This window comes from Leptonychotes weddellii, chromosome 2 (assembly GCF_054177405.1).
Source record: "Leptonychotes weddellii isolate Sample4059 chromosome 2, ASM5417740v2, whole genome shotgun sequence".
Taxonomy (NCBI): Eukaryota; Metazoa; Chordata; class Mammalia; order Carnivora; family Phocidae; genus Leptonychotes; species Leptonychotes weddellii.
Window position 1 is genome coordinate 137,682,743 of NC_138370.1, and position 16,949 is coordinate 137,699,691.

A 16,949-nucleotide genomic window follows, 5' to 3' on the forward strand; every position below is an offset into this window, starting at 1 on the left:
TAGAATTGCTCAAGATGACCTGGGCATTTAATGCTGTTCTCTTTTTCAGAGTAACATAGGAACACAAATGAAATTCCATGCTGAGCAAGAGTCAAAAAGCTTATTTTTCTTGTGCTGTGTGGGTTGTGTGTTTGAATTATCTTGCCCATTTGCGGGGGGAGGGAAGGAAATTCGGGGAGGTTAGTGGTTTTGTTGTCATTATTTGGTGAGGCCTCCCAAACATTCCTTCTATCAACAGATATGCTCTGTGCTAAGCACTGTCCCAAGCATAGAAGATACCATGATGAGTAAGCATGATGACTGGCAAGATCTCTATCCTCTGGGAGCTTCTATTCTAGAACTCTCCATAGACTGTTGTACCATTCTTTTCACTGCTTACTGTGGGTGACTATAATTACTACATATCACTTCTATAATCAGAATATTTTTTAAGAGGGGAATTACTTAATAAAGGGTGGATACAAATCTGAATTTGTAATACAACTCTGAACATATTTGGGGCAGCACTGCTTCTATTACACAACGATGGCAGTGAAAAAAGACCAGGCACTCCCTTTACCACAAAAAGCACATAAATAAGTACAACCTTGTCAGAAAGAAATTTTGCAGTCTCTTTCAACATTTTTTTTAAGTAGGCTCCACACCCAACATGGAGCTTGAACTCACAACACCAAGATCTAGAGTCGCATGCTCTACCAACTGAGCCAGACAGGCATCCCTCTTTCAACATTTTAAATCTGTCTGTCTTCTAACCAAGTAATTCCAGTCTTATAAGTTTATCCTAAAGACTGCTTGCACAGGGGCGCCTGGGTGGCTCAGATGGTTAAGTGTCTGCCTTCGGCTCAGGTCATGACCTCGGGGTCCTGGGATCGAGCCCCGCGTCGGGCTCCCTGCTCAGCCCTCTCCCACTGCCTCTACCCCTGCTTGTGCTCTCTCTGTCTCTCTCTCTCTCTCAAATGAATAAAAAAAAATCTTAAAAAAAAAAGATTGTTTGCACAAATAAAGAAGGATACATGGACCAAGATGGTACTGCAACATTATTTGTGATGGTGGGAAATGGCAACCTCAATGTCCATCACTAGGGGATTGCATAAATAAATTCTGGTATGCCCATATAATAGAATACAATGCAGGTCTTTTTTAAATGAAGTAGATCTATATGTAATGACTTGGGAAAATATACATGATATATCATTATAGGGCCAGGGATAAGTCAAAAAAGCAGGCTGGTTGGCTGGGGTTTATTTTATTTTATTTATTTATTTGACAGAGAGAGCACGAGCAGGGGGAGGGGCAGAGGGAGAAGCAGGCTCCCTGCCAAGCAGGGAGCCCGATGCGGGGCTCGATCCCAGGACCCCAAGATCATGACCTGAGCCGAAGGCAGACGCTTAACCAACTGAGCCACCCAGGCGTCCCCAGGCTGGTTTTTTTTAAAAGTATAGTTTTCTATAAAATAGCCAATAGCACCTTACATAAACAGTTACAACCACATTGTGAAATAGGTATTGTTATCATCCTCACTTTACAGATGAGGAAACAGAGTTAAATCATAACTTGCTCAATGAATACAGACATGTGACTTTGAACTCATGTGCTTAGTCACTGCTATATCCAGGAATCACTTCTCCCTTTAATTAGACTTATTTAAGTTGGGGTTTTTCCACTTTCAACCAAGAAAATCCTAATAAACAATCCAAATATAGCTCAGTAGAGAATAGATAAATAATAGCACAATAATATAAGGTAGCTTTTTAAAAAAAGAAACTACAGGGCACCTGGGTGGCTCAGTTGGTTGAGCGTCTGCCTTCAGCTCGGGTCATGATCTTGGGTCTCAGGGTCCTGGGATCGAGCCCCGCATCAGGCTCCCTGCTCAGCAGGGAGTCTGCTTCTCCCTCTCCTCCCTCCCCGCCACTCGTGCTCACTCTCTTGCTCTCTCAATAAATAAAATCTTAAAAAAATAATAAAAAGAAATAAACAGAAGAAACTACATATATTAATATTAAAATAAACCTAATATAAGATAGAAAAGCAAGTTTATAGAAGATATATGTAAGTATATATATGTTTTAAGATAATAGACAAAAGTTTATACAAAAAAGGTTGGAAGTATTAACAGTTAAATGTCATAAAAACAATACTAAAGCAAAATTCTTATAATACATATTTACACTTGTGAATCTCTTTTGAAATATCATTATTATTAATTCTTTCTGACTATAAAAGCCTTCCCTTTCATTGTAGTAGGGAGTGGACAAGAGAAGAATGAGACTAAAACAGAGAGACCCTTTTACTTTACATGCTTCCAAATTGCTTGAATTTATTAGAAGAATTTATGTGATAACAACCCAACTCAAACTGCTATAAGCAAAAAAAAAAAAAAGTGTGTAGGGAGGGAATATTGAACGGACAGTGGGCCAGCTCACAAAATCCAAGGAAAAGCTGTCCAACTAAGCCTAAGCCATGGCAAGGTGGGCAACAGGAGGCCTCAGCCCTAGAACCAGAATATCGACTTTCACCAAGAGCCTCTGGGTCTTTTGTCTCCGCTTCCCTAGGCATGTCGGCCTCATGCCCTCCTACTATAGTCTTTCTCCATGGTGAGGGGTCACGACTTCCTGCAGCTTCCCCAGGCACAGCCTCTCAATCTCACCACCGAGAAGGAAACAGGCTCTTCTTCCGAGGATGGACTCTGAATGGTCACAAACCCACTGCAGACCAACCCTGTGAGCAGGGTAGTGGGAATTATGACTTCAGCTTACCTCCAGAGTCGGCAGCTCTATTCAGCCAGAAGTTGGGAGTGGGGTGGAAAAGGAGAGGGGAAGACAGAAGCAATGTTTCTTTAGGGCAGAAGGCAGAGGTGCTGGGTACACCAAATGATTAATGTGTACTACACAAGCATAAATTTCTCTCAGAAAAAAATTTTAGAGCTATTTTCACCTTGTGTATGTGTAAATATATATTTTTTTCAAGTGACAAGGAGTGCGTACAATAACGTTCTCTGAAACAGTTTTATAATCATTAGAAGTTGTAAACAACCTATAGTTAACATCTGTTGATTTTTTTTCCTCTTGGATTGTCCCCTTTCCTCCCTCCGGACACAATGCACCCAATGTCCCATGTCAGCTGAACCAATCCTACACCACCGTACTTCCTGTGACCACAACAACCGGCCTGAAGCGTGGATGTGTAATCTAACATGAACCAATCAGGGTCTTTGTCCAGGACATTTTTTCAGGTAGTACTAGTGTTGGGGCTGTGACTCTAGAAGATTTTTTTCACCTGGAGCTGGTAGAAAAGCATTATTTCCTGTCAGGTCAGGAAGCTGCCAAGATAGAATCTGGAACTTCCAATTTTGTCTCTTACACATAAGGTGAAGCCAGCCTGAGAATGAAGCTGTTTATGCCAAAATAAACAGAGATGAGGGGCGCCTGGGCGGCTCAGTCGGTTGAGGGTCTGCCTTGGGCTCAGGTCATGGTCCCAGGGTCCTGGGATCGAGTCCCATATCGGGCTCCCTGCTCAGCAGGGAGTCTGTTTCTCCCTCTCCCTCTGCCCCTCCACCCCGCTTAAGCTCTGTCTCTCTCTCTCTCTCAAATAATAAATCTTTTTTAAAAATTACAAAAAAGAAAATAAAACAAAACAAAAAACCCAGAAATGAGACATGAGGACATGGGGACTCCTGATGCATTAGAGTCCCCAGTTGCCTCTGAGGCAAGTAAATACTAAATCTAGCCTCTGACGCTAACACTACCCTGCTCTTCTGCAAATACGACTACATGGGCCAATTAACTCCCTCTTTAGCCTAAGGCTGTTTGAGTTGGGATTCTTCCAGCTTCAACCAAGAGAATCCTAATAAACAATCTGAATATAGATCAATAGAGGCTGGAAAACTTATGGCACAATAATAAAATACTATGTAGCTTTTGAAAAGAACAATCTATATTAACGTTTAAAAAATCCCCGCATCAGGCTCCCTGCTCCACCGGAAGCCTGCTCCTTCTTCCTCCCCCACTCCCCCTGCTTGTGTTCCCTCTCTCACTGTGTCTCTCTCTGTCAAATAAATAAATAAAATCTCTAATATAAGGAGAAAAGCGAGTTTATAGGACAGGAGTATGTGTGTATACGTGTGTGTGTGCCTGTGTTTCTGTGTGTCTATATGGTTTGATATACACACACATACTTAGGGAGAGTGAAAAGGACACAATGTTCCAAAAGGTTAATACTGGTTACCTCTGGAGGCTTGTATGGGCATGACTTTCACTTTTTAAATATACTTGTGCATTTCTTAATTTTCCAAAGAGGATATACTACTTTTATAAAATGAAAATTTTAAGCCAAAAATAACTACAGAACATGAATTGTAGCCCACGTATGTTATACAACTTCCCGCTTTGTTGCTTCTGTTCCATTTAAGAAACAGAGGACTGGGCATTTGGAGACCCAGGCTTCTAGTCCAGATTTTCACTGTGTTCTATAACCTTGGGCAAGGTGGTTTGCCTCTGTGGGCCTCAGTTTCTTTCTCTCTAAGAAGGATACTGGAAATAACAGCAGCTACTATTTCACTGGTTTCTATGTCCAAGCACTGTGCTAAATAGCTTCCTCTCAACAGCTCCCTGAGTTGAGCATTACCCCGTTTTCCATATATGAAAACCAAAGCACAAGTGTTGGAATCAGAATTCGAACTCAGGTTTAGCTGATGCCGAAGCCATATTCTTTCCACTACACACTCTCTTAGCCACCTCTTGCCTCATGGCTCATGGTTTCCTGGTGCTAGAAGCTAGCACTTACACCCAGGACTTGACCAAAATCCTCCACCTGGAAACATCATTCTAAAGTAATCCCCGTCACCTTTATCATTGCTAACGTTTATTCTTATGTTGTATCAAACTCGAAAACAGGATGTTGCAACCTCAGTACTGCTGATATTTTGGACTGAAAAATTCTTTGTTGTTAGGAGCTGTCCTGGGTGCTGTAGGATGTTGGCAACAGCTCTGGCATCTACCCACTAGATGTCAGTGGTGCCCACCCTTCAACTGTGACACCAGAAATGCCTCCAGACACAGTGCCAGGTGTCCCCTGGGGGGGAATCGCCCCAGGGTTGAGAACCCTGCTCTAAAAGGAGGAAAAAGCCAAGTACCTGCATTAACCCTGATGGGGAACTATTGAAAGAAGACACTGAATCTAGGAAATATTTCTACCCACATGATTCTGTGACTTTACCAGCTCGCGTTACAATCTCACGCTCCAAGTGTCTCATGGGTGTGTGTCCTGTGCAGAACACTGTCCCACGTACCTATACATTAACTATGAAAGATGTGCAGGAAAGGGGAAGGAGAATAAATCTTGCTCTCTCAATAATGACTCCACTTCGCCATTATGAAATTCACCTTTGTCTGAGAGAAGAGCCACCAGGAGCCTGCTGAGTAAGAATGGGTATTCAACAGAGAACAGCACTACTTGAAGACAATGCTGATTTTATTCCAGCTAAATAAAGCAACGCACAAGGCACCTGGGTAATAAGCTTTACTCAAGGGGCAAAAGCCAAGAAACAAGGATTTTTTTGTGTTTGTTTTAATTATCAGTCACTGCACATAGCTCTCTTCCACACCTCCTCTCAGAAAGTGTGGGCTAACAAATCCCATGCAAAGGAACATAGGAAAGAGAAAAGGGGAAATGGAATTCATCCAGCATACTGTTGAAGGTGGTTTCTCCAAGTTCTCTTCTATAAACCGCTCCATCAACATGGCCCACTCCGGATTATTTTAATATCATGCCCATCTTCCCTGCAAATTGAACAACCATAAAGACACACTTATTACCCACCATACTGAAACTGTCCTGCTCTTTGTACCCAAAAGACCCACGTCATTACACATTAGATTCCTTCTTTTTTTTTTTTTTTTAAAGATTTTATTTATTTATTTGAGAGAGAGAGAGAATGAGAGACAGAGAGCATGAGAGGAAGGAGGGTCAGAGGGAGAAGCAGACTCCCTGCCAAGCAGGGAGCCCGATGCGGGACTCGATCCCGGGACTCCAGGATCATGACCTGAGCCGAAGGCAGTCGCTTAACCAACTGAGCCACTCAGGCGCCCCACATTAGATTCCTTCTAAGGGGATGCTGACTTAATCATTTTTAGAGCTAAACCTGGTAAACAATGAATGTGAAATCCTCAACTCTGCCATTTTTTCCCTGTGAGTGACATTAGGGCATCAGGTGTAACACATACTACTTAGTATTCTCCTAGGCAGAATTATCAAGACCTATGTCCCAACTTGTAATGAAGGTTGTACAGGTTACCTGCACATGCCCTCTGAATTTAAAAGAATATTCGAGGGAACATTCGGTGGAACATACAACTCTTGATCTCAACGTGGTGAGTTCAAACCCCACACTGCGTTTGGAGCCTACTTAAAAAAAATTTTGGGGCGTCTGTGTGGCTCAGTTGGTTAAGCGACTGCCTTCGGCTCAGGTCATGATCCTGGAGTCCCTGGATCGAGTCCCGCATCGGGCTCCCTGCTCGGCAGGGAGTCTGCTTCTCCCTCTGACCCTCCTCCCTCTCATGCTCTCTGTCTCTCATTCTCTCTCTCTCAAATAAATAAATAAAATCTTTAAAAAAAAATTTTTTTTAAATAAAAAATATAAATAAATAAATAAAATAAATGACTATTAGATATTTCACACAGTTTAACTATTAGATATACTCTTAATTTGGGGAAACTGCCCATCCATGGATAGTAACATAACCTGATTATCTGGCCTCTAGTTGGTTAATCACAAATGCCATTCTCTAACTTTGACCTGGAAAATGCACTGAAGGAGTCTGTCTTTCTAAATGTCAGTCTGAAAACAGATAATGTCACATTTGATTCTGACATCCAAGAAAAGAGTTGCTACTTCCTAAGTAATCAAAAATCAAGAAAAGGACTAAAGAAAACTTGACTAGTCTATACTGTAAAATTATGATTTTACCTGATTTTCAAACACAGAGTACACTCGTTGGGATAAGTGGACATGTCGCTTCCACACACGGGGCTAAAGTCTCTGGGACATCCTGGTAATTTATACTGATTGCAGTTTGGCTAGAAAAGAGAAAGGAGGACAGAAATTATAGAACTAAGACATTCTCATCACAAAATAGCTGAGGGTGGGCGCCTGGGTGGCTCAGTCGTTAAGCGTCTGCCTTCGGCTCGGGTCATGATCCCAGGGTCCTGGGATCGAGTCCCACATCGGGCTCCCTGCTCGGCAGGAAGCCTGCTTCTCGCTCTCCCACTCCCCCTGCTTGTGTTCCTGCTCTCGCTATGTCTCTCTCTGTCAAATAAATAAATAAAAAATCTTTAAAAAAAAAAACAAACAAACAAAATAGCTGAGGGGAAGACAAAGTCCCAAGTCTCCTAGATTTCCTAGAAACATCCTACAAAAATATTTGTTTTCCACACACAAAATGATTTTTCTAATGCAAAAACCAGATGCAACATTGAAGCAATGATTTAATACCTACTATGTAAGAAAAGGACCTCCCCAGTCTGGCTGATTTTTATTTATTCATTATTTTTTAATTTAATTTTACTTATTTGTTTAGAAAGGGAGGGGAGATAGGAGGGAGAGACGGAGAGAGAGAGAGAGAAAATCTCAAGCAGACTCCACACCCAGAGCAGTGCCCGATGCAGGACTCTATCTCACGACCCTGAGATCATGACCTGAGCCAAAATCAAAAGTCAGACGCCCAAATGACTGAGCCACCCAAGTGCCCCAGTCTGGCTGATTTTTAAATGAAAGTCCAAGACAGGCCACCATACCCACTTTCCAATCCTCTAGCTTTGTAATTTGCACTCTACTACTATCTCCACATTAATGTTGTTACATTCCACCTTAATCCCTTGACATAATGTCAAGACAACTCAGGAATCTAATGTTTTATTCTGGACCTTTAAGATACTGGCATGTAACCATGAGCACCCAAAGAAAGCAACAGGTTCATAACTGGACCTTCCTTAGGGGTTGTTATGGGTTGAATTGTACCCACTCAAAAAGTGATGTTAAAGTCATAACCACCAGTACCTCAGAAAGTGACTTTATTGGACATAGGGTCTTTATATAAGGAATTGAGTTAAAATGAGGTCAGTAGAATGGACCCTAATCCAATATGACTGGTGTCCTTATAAAAAGGGAAAATTTGGACATAGAGTCACAAACAGAGAGAAGATCACGTGAAGGCACAGAGAATGCCATTTACAAGCCAAGGAACCCGTGGGACTACCAGAACCTAGGGGAAAGGCAAGGAACAGATTCCCCTCCCCGCCACCCAGCCCTCAGGAGGAACCAATTCTACCACCACCTTGATGTAGGACCTCTACCCTCCAGAACTGGGGGACAATCAATTTCTGCTGTTTAAGCCCCCAAGTTTGTGGTGCTTTATGACAGCAGCCCCAAGAAACTGATGGGGATCATGGCACTCAATCCTGTGATTAGATGGATTTGAGGCCAGGCAGATAAAATATCTTGCTGCTAGCTGCTCATCTCCAGCAGGGCCAGGACTAGACATGGTCATAGTGATCAGACTATGGTGTGCAGAGTCTCACTTTAACAAAGGTCAAACATATGGCCCGCTACCTTTCTGTTTTATATATTCACATTTATATATATATATACTTGTTTTAGTAAATCGTGATCACTTTTCCTCACTTCAGAATAAAAGAGTCACCCTGTTTTAGCACTGAATAAATGCAACACATGTTTCTATTGATATTATCTGGATTTATAAAGACCTAAACAGTGCTGGCCAGGGGCCAACCTCTAAAGTACAAGAGGTTTTGTTGACCCTTTCCATCCTCCGTTCAGCCCTCATTTCGGAGCTTGATGTGCTCCCCAGGGCTCAGCAAGATGATGCCTTGTAGGGCCGCTCTCACAGGCCACATTGTAGGATGGCAGCACCATGCGCTCCTATTTTAAGTCTTTGTTACTTGCAGCCGAATCTAATCCTAACTGATACAAGAGATAGGACCTTTCCTTTGAATGTTTCAACTGCAGCTGACCCTTGAACAACATGGGTTTAAATGTATTTTCTCTTCCTTATGATTTTCTTAATAACATTTTCTTTTCTCTAACTTATAAAAATACAGGTAAGATAAGGATGTAACACATACACAAAATGTGTATTAATCAACTCTTTTTTTAATTTTTTTGTAGAGAAGGAGAGAGAGGGAGGAGTGCAGGACGGGCAGAGGGAGAGAGAGAATCTTAAGCAGACTCCACACCCAGGTCAGAGCCCAAGGAGGGACTTGATCTCATGACCCTGAGGTCATGGCCTGAGCCGAAATCAAGAGTCAGATGATTAACCAATTGAGCCACCCAGGTGCCTCTAATCAACTCTTTATGTTATCAGTAAGGCTTCTGGTGAACAGTAGGCTATGAGCAGTTAAATTTTAGAGTCAAGGGCGCCTGGGTGGCTCAGTTGGTTAAGCGACTGCCTTCGGCTCAGGTCATGATCCTGGAGTCCCGGGATCGAGTCCCGCATCGGGCTCCCTGCTTGGCAGGGAGTCTGCTTCTCCCTCTGACCCTCCTCCCTCTCATGCTCTCTCTCTCAAATAAATAAATAAAATCTTTAAAATTAAAAAAAAAATTAAAAATAAATAAATAAATTTTAGAGTCAAAAGTTACACTCAGATTTTTGACTATGGGAGGGGGGATCAGTACTCCCTAACCCCCACATTATTCAAGGGTCAACTGTAATTAAGAGTTCTTTGTGCTATCACTACAAAAATGATACCCATAATAAGTCCACACATAATAAGTCCATGATTTCCTGTTTTGGTTTCTTTAAAACAGGATTTCTTGGGGCACCTGGGTGGCTCAGTCGTTAAGCATCTGCCTTCAGCTCAGGTCATGATCCCAGGGTCCTGGGATCGAGCCCCGCATCGGGCTCCCTGCTCCTCGGGGAAGCCTGCTTCTCCCTCTCCCTCTGCTTGTGTTCCCTCTCTCGCTGTGTCTCTCTCTGTCAATAAATAAATAAAATCTTAAAAAAAAATAAAAATAAAAAAATAAAATAAAACAGGATTTCTCAATCATAATTCACATTCTGGACCAGATAATTCTTTGGGGTGGGAGGTTATCCTGTCTGTTGTAGGATATTCTCTATCCACTAGATGCCAGTGTCATCCCCCCTATCATGAGAATCAAAAATAACAGTCTAAATGTCTGCTAGAGGGCAAAATTGCCCCCGGCTGAGAATCACTATTTTTTTTTTTAAAGATTTTATTTATTTATTTGTCAGAGAGAGAGAGAGAGATCACAAGCAGGGGGAGCAGTAGGCAGAAGGAGAGGGAGAAGAAGGCTCCCCGCCGAGCAAGGAGCCCGATGCGGGACTCGATCCCAGGACAATGGGATCATGACCTAAGCTGAAGGCAGATGCCCAACCAACTGAGCCACCCAGGCGTCCCTGAGAATCACTATTTTAAAATACAGTGAAAATTTAAGGGACACCTGGCTGTCTCCGTTGGTAAAGAATGTGACTCTTGATCTTGGGGTTGTAGATTCGAGCCCCACGTTGGGTATAGAAATTATTTAAAAATAAAATCTTAAAAAAAGTACAGTGAGAATTTAAAACAACGTAATATACAATAGTTGTTTCACCTATACCTAATTCAACAGCAATTTTGTTTAGCAATTTGTCTTTTAGCAAGTCTTTCAAAAGCATTCAATTCAGTCCTCATATAAACTATGACTTTATTTCTTTACACTCATGTTTATGTTGTCCTTACATTTTTGGTTAAAATAAGGCTGGTAACTGCCATAACAGGCTTGTGAACTCACACACTTAAGTATGGGTAGGAATACAACTACACCAATGGGAAAAAGCCTACTGGCATACAAGAGAGTAGGCTATCTGTAGCCAGTAAGTGATCATTATGCTGTGGGGATTGTTCAGAGAGAAAGGAGAGGGTCATTTGTGAGTTGCTTAAGTGGAAGGTGTTCAGTGAGTGTTTAGTGTTAACAACTAGCCCCGGTGGACCCAGAGAGGGCTACCTGTGCACGTCACCTCAGAAGCTTAAAAACACTGATTTAGTACCATTTGCAATGACAAGGATGGAGCTAGTGAGCTAAGCAAAAGGAGTCAGAGAAAGACAAATACCATATGATTTCACTCATATGTGGAAATTAAGAAACAAAACAAACAAGCAAAGGGAAAACAAAACTGAGAGGGAGGCAAACCAAGAAACAGACTCAACTATAGAGAACAATCTGATGGTTACCAGAGGGGATGTGTGTTGCGGGGGGGAATGGGTGAAATAGGTGATGGGGATTAAGGAGAGCATTTGCTGTGATGTGAAATTAAGAAAAAGATCCATTTATAATAGCATTAAAAAGAATGAGCACCAGGTGATGTATGGAAGTGTTGAATCACTATATTATACACCTGAGAGTAGTATTACACTGTATGTTAATTAACTGGAATTTAAATAAAAACTTAAAAAAAAACAAAACAAGAAAATACTGATTTGGGGCCTCATGCCAGACCTACTCAATTAGAATCTCCAGGGTTAGAATCCATGTGTCTAGAGGTCCCTGAATTCTGATTCAGCTAGGACTGGGTTTAGGAACTGCTGTTCCCAATCATCTTGACATCCAGTCCACTTAGACTATGTATGGAACCTAAGGAGAATACACTGAGACACACAATTTGGCACACAATTTCAGGGAACCCCAGCTCTAGACCTTTCTTGCAACCCCATTTTTAACCAAAACATATCTTGCCTATGCCCACTCTCTGACTGACTAGATAAACAACTAATCAAAATCAATCTATTTAGCCTGCAGGTCTTAGGGTTTTTTATATTCAACAGAAGCTTTCAAATGCTTTCATCTCAAAGAATGACTAATATATGGATTTTGAGGAGGACTAACAGGCTGGTAAGGAAGTTTTGTTTGTTTTGTTGTTTAAGCAGAAGACCTTTGATGTCTCTCAGATCCCCAAGGGATCTACCCAGCTGGAAGACAATGTTGGTATTCCAGGCTGTTTCCAGTCTAATTCTAATGATTTCAAAGCTAGCTTTGGCTATCCACCATTTAACTTTATTAAATTCAGGTTACTCACTTCCTGGATTTACTCTGAGCTGAGACATGAGGCTTTATGAACAAATACTTTTCACTCTTACCAATGAGGTCAAATAATTTCATTAATAAATTATGCCCCCACTAATCTTAGTTTTATAATAAAAAATTATATATATATGTTATATATATATTTATATATATATATATAAAATTCATAACAAGTCCACCATCTAGGGAGGCTCTAAATTACACCCGACAACATGCCAACTACAGAGGAGAGTTTACCCATGGTAGACTGCTCCTCAGAGCTTTAGAAGACACTCTCATTCTGGAAGAGGGCCACATCACATTTTTTTTTTAAGATTTTTATTTATTTATTTATTTGTCAGAGAGAGACAAGCAGGGGAAGCAGCAGGCAGAGGGAGAAGCAGGCTCCCCACTGAGCAACAACCCCAATATGGTACTCGATCCCAGGACGTCGGTATCATGGACTGAGCCTAAGGCAGATACTTAACCAACCGAGCCACCCAGGCATCCCAGTCACATCACATTTTTACTTATTCCTTAGAATCAATTTAATTTTTGTAGAAGGATGTGATATGCTTCTAAGTAATTCTCTGAGCCTTATACTCTGAATCTTTTCTTTTGAAAGGTTCTCAAATACTTTACCAGATATATCCCCTCATTTGTTTATTCAATAAATGAAAAAGATTTTAAGATAGATGTTAGAGAAGTACAAAGACAAATTGAGTCCTGCCTGTAAGAAGTTCAGTGTATAGGGTGCCTGGGTGGCTCAGTTGGTTAAGCGACTGCCTTTGGCTCAGGTCACGATCCTGGAGTTCTGGGATGGAGTCCCACGTCGAGCTCCCTGCTCAGCAGGGAGTCTGCTTCTCCCTCTGACCCTCCCCCCTCTCATGTGCCTTCTCTCTCTCAAATAAATAAATAAAATCTTTAAAAAAAAAAGTTCAGTGTATAGTAAGAAAATAAAAAATACACATGGAAAAAAATAAAATAATTTTGAAAAAAGAAATATACATGGTGGTAGATAGAATTTAGATTAGAGAGGTTTGAGAGAATGTCTACCTCAAGGAAATAAAGCAGACTAACCAAAGGCACAGTGGTGAGGGAAGTGTTTGACCTGAGAGCAAAGCAGTTTAATTTAAAGGAGCTTCCAACACTCTTTCATAATAAAAACACTCAACGAACTAAGCAGAAAAGAGAACTTCCTCAACCTGAACATCTATAAAGATCTTCTATAAAAGAACATCTATAAAACCCCCACAGCTAACATTATACTTAATGGTGAAAGACTGAATGCTTTTCCCCCAAATTAGGAATAAGACAAGGATGTCCATATTCATTTGTTCTATTCAAGATGGCATAGAATATTCTAGCAAAGACAATTAGGCAATAAAATAAATAAAAGGCATCAGATTGGAAAGGAAGAAATAAAACTATTTCTGGTTTATATAAAATTTCTCTTTATATAGACAGGTCTGAGGAATACAAAAGGAACTATTACAACTAAAAAGTCCAACAAGACTGCAGGATACAAGATCAATATACAAAAATCAATTGTATTTCTATACACTTGCAGTGAAACATCTGAAAATGAAATTAAGAAAAAGATCCATTTATAACAGCATTAAAAAGAATAAAATATTTAGGAATATATTTAACAAAAGAAGTATAAGAATTAAACACCGGGCGCCTGGGTGGCTCAGTTGGTTAAGCGACTGCCTTCGGCTCAGGTCATGATCCTGGAGTCCCTGGATCGAGTCCCGCATCAGGCTCCCTGCTCGGCAGGGAGTCTGCTTCTCCTCTGACCCTCCCGACCCTCCCCCCTCTCATGTGCTCTCTCTCTCAGTCTCTCTCTCTCAAATAAATAAATAAAGTCTTAAAAAAAAAAAAAAGAATTAAAAACCAACAACTACAAAACATTGTTGAAAGAAATTAAAGACCTAAATAAGTGAAAAGGCATCCCATATTCATGGATCAAAAGATTTAACTTTCTTAAGATAGCAATACTCCCTAAATGGTTCTACAGGTTCAATGCAATCCCTATCAAAAATCCCAACTGCCTTTTTTGCAGCAGAAATTGGCAAACTGATCTTTAAATTCATATGGAAAGGCAAGTGACCCTGAAAAGCCAAGACAATCTTGAAGAAAAAGTTGGAGGATTCACACTTTCCCATTTTGAAACTTACTACAAAGCTACAGTAATTAAAACAGTGTGGCACTAACATCTGAAACTAATATAACACTGTATGTTAACTACCCTGGAATTAAAATAAAAACAAAACAAAATAGGGGTGCCTGGGCGGCTCAGTCAGTTAAGCATCCAACTCTTGGTTTCGGCTTACGTCATGATCTCAGAGTTGTGAGATGGAGCCCCACATTGGGCTCCCCACTCAACAGGGAGTCTGCTTTCCCTCTCTCTCTCTGCCTGCCCCTCCCTGCACCATGCCCTCTCTTTCACTCTAAAATGAATAAATAGGCATGCCTGGGTGGCTCAGTCAGTTAAGTGGTTAAGTGGTTAAGCATCTGCCTTCAGTTCAGGTCATGATCCCAGGGTCCTGGGATTGAGTCCTGCATCCAGCTCCTTGCTCAGCAGGGAGCCTGCTTCTCCCTCTGCCTGCCGCTTCCCCTGCTTGTGCGCTTGCTCTCTTTCTTTCCTTCTCTCTCTCTCTGACAAATAAGTAAATAAAATCTTTAAAATGAATAAATCTTAAAAAATAATAAAACAAAAAACAATGTGGCAATAGCATAAGCATAGAAGAGCACAAGCTATGGGAAAGCAGTGGAAAGTACAGGCAGAAAGATAGGCTGCAGTAAGGACACTCTGTGAACATTATTATCTAGATAATGTTCATAAAATGTCTAGTACAAGATATAACCATTAGACCAAGGACCTTTTGAATCATCAAAGAAACTATTAAAGGAAACAAAGTGCTGAGGCCTTCAAGGACTGAGCTATTTTCAACCAAAATTTACAATTTTGATCTGCATCAAAAAGTCTGCCTTAGAATCTGATTTCTGAAGAGACAGTCAACAGTTTCAAAAGTGGCAGGTCCAAAAAAAAAAAAAAAAAGAACAGGTGGCAGGCCAGACTTGAAAACCAGCCCCAACCCAAACCGTCTGGACTTCACTATATTAGTGGAAACAATACAGGTGGTTTCCTACTTACTGTTCTGTATTCTGAATGTTGGTCAAACTCAGAGCTCAAAGAGTCCAAAGAGACTGAAAGAAGAAAACAGACATTAAAGTATATGATTAAGGTCAATTCTTATTCATAAGGAGCTTTTAGAATCCAGCCTGTGATTTATCCCGGCCACACCCTCTCCCGTTCTCTTAGATGCCTACCTTCTTTCATCAGCCCCCATTGCCCAGCCCCACGCCCCCAAAGAAGGGTATTGTTTTCTGGCACCTCTCCTGGCAGACACACAGAAGTAACACTTGGTCCAGGTTCTGTAACTGACCACCCTAACAGGCTTGCTTGAGAAAGAACTTCGGAGCTATGGAATAAAAGAGAAGGAACTCTTAATAATTCACGATATTCTTCTCCTCTGTGGCTCAGGGTAACAAACGCAAAACTTAACGTTAGGTGCTACCGTTTTAACTCCATTTTCGAGTGGGCGTCAAATCTGGCTGGACTAAAGCCCCTTTCTCATAAGCCTCAGCGTGCCTGGCGCGCCTGGCATTCCCAAGCCCTATTCCTGTTCATCTCCCGCAGAGGTTCGGTAGGGCCACTGTGTCCATAAAAAAACAACTTCTGATCTTGGGTTCCAGATAATCTGCTTCAAGGGAGAAAGAGCAGACAGCAGGGTGTCGCCACGAAGGAGCCGGGAGCCAAGGCCAAGCAAGAACGAAAGAGTATCACTGCCTCCACCGTCACCCCCCAGCCCTGCACGCCCCGCACGTTCGCGCTCCCTAGACGACCGCAGGCCGCGGGAACCGCCAGTAACGGGTGCGCCGAGGGCCGCCGGGGGGCCGGGATCCCAGGGTGGGTAGCCAGGGGGCCAGACCCACCCTCTGATACTCCTCCACGCCACCCCCCACCCCGTCCTGGCCGACCAGGCCCGGTGAGCGGTGAGCGTTACCTGCCAAGTCCCCGGCCAGGAGCAACAGCACCAAGCGCACGGCTAAGAGCGCCATGCTCCCTCTGCGGCCAGCCGTCAGATCACCGCCCGCTCCCGCGATGCGCGACAAGCACCGCGCGACCAGGTCGGAGGGGCGACAGGCTGGCCTGGGGGAAGGGGGGCGGGGGGCGGGGCGACGGGGGGAGGGGCCGTTGTTATCCCCTACCTCCCATCCCGCCGAGGATGGGAGTGAGCCATTAAGGGCAAGATCTCTCCGTGCCGCAAACAGGAACCTCGTGAGAGCCCTGGGGAGCAACTCTGGGGGCTCTGCCAGCCAACCCCTACTTCTTCAGCATCTACTCTGTCCGAGGCAGTGTTTTGGCGCTCGACTAAACAAAGGAGGTCCCCGCTCTCGGGAAGTTTTCTAGTGTAGGTGTTGGGGATGGGGTGACGCAGGAAATACCAGGTGAATCCACGCAATAATTTCTCAAATTAGGTGCTAGAGAGTGTTGGGAGAAGGGGAAGACTTTCAGAGGCGGCATTTGAACTAGAAACTGAAGGGTGAGAGAAAGGAAGCCCGGTGAAGAGGAAAGGCTCAAGGAAAAGCCAGTGCAGAGATCCCGAAGCAGGAACCAGCTCAGGGTTTCAGCTGGAGCCGCTGGTGAGGGACAGGGAAGGGGGAGGGAGGTGGAAGCCAAGGCCAGTAGCCCGTGTGATGGTGTAGGCCACGATAAGGAATTTGGACTTGTTCTGGTTGCAGAAGAAAACATCAGCAGATCAAAGGTATTTGCGAATCATGGATCCAACGCCCAGTGAGAGAGTAT

General features: G+C 42.6%; 1 protein-coding gene across 1 annotated transcript; it reads right to left on the reverse strand.

The window, feature by feature from the left end:
• Nucleotides 1–5,451: 5,451 nt before the first annotated feature.
• On the reverse strand, nucleotides 5,452–16,308 carry SPINK2 (serine peptidase inhibitor Kazal type 2). The gene is made up of 4 exons (XM_006730832.3): nucleotides 16,147–16,308; nucleotides 15,234–15,286; nucleotides 6,965–7,074; nucleotides 5,452–5,777 (listed from the first exon to the last, which is right to left on the reverse strand). The coding sequence occupies exons 1-4, from the start codon at nucleotides 16,199–16,201 to the stop codon at nucleotides 5,732–5,734; spliced, it is 264 nt and encodes an 87-aa protein (XP_006730895.1). The 5' UTR covers nucleotides 16,202–16,308; the 3' UTR covers nucleotides 5,452–5,731.
• Nucleotides 16,309–16,949: the final 641 nt, after the last annotated feature.

What these genes read in the sequence shown, in the direction of transcription:
- SPINK2 (XM_006730832.3), bottom strand. Translation starts at nt 16,201, where the DNA reads ATGGCGCTCTTAGCCGTGCGCTTGGTGCTGTTGCTCCTGGCCGGGGAC. An exon ending in AACATTCAGAATACAGAACA is followed by an intron (nt 7,075 to 15,233) that starts GTAAGTAGGAAA and finishes TCTCTTTTCTAG; the next exon opens with CCAAACTGCAATCAGTATAA. An exon ending in ACTCTGTGTTTGAAAATCAG is followed by an intron (nt 5,778 to 6,964) that starts GTAAAATCATAA and finishes TTCAATTTGCAG; the next exon opens with GGAAGATGGGCATGATATTA.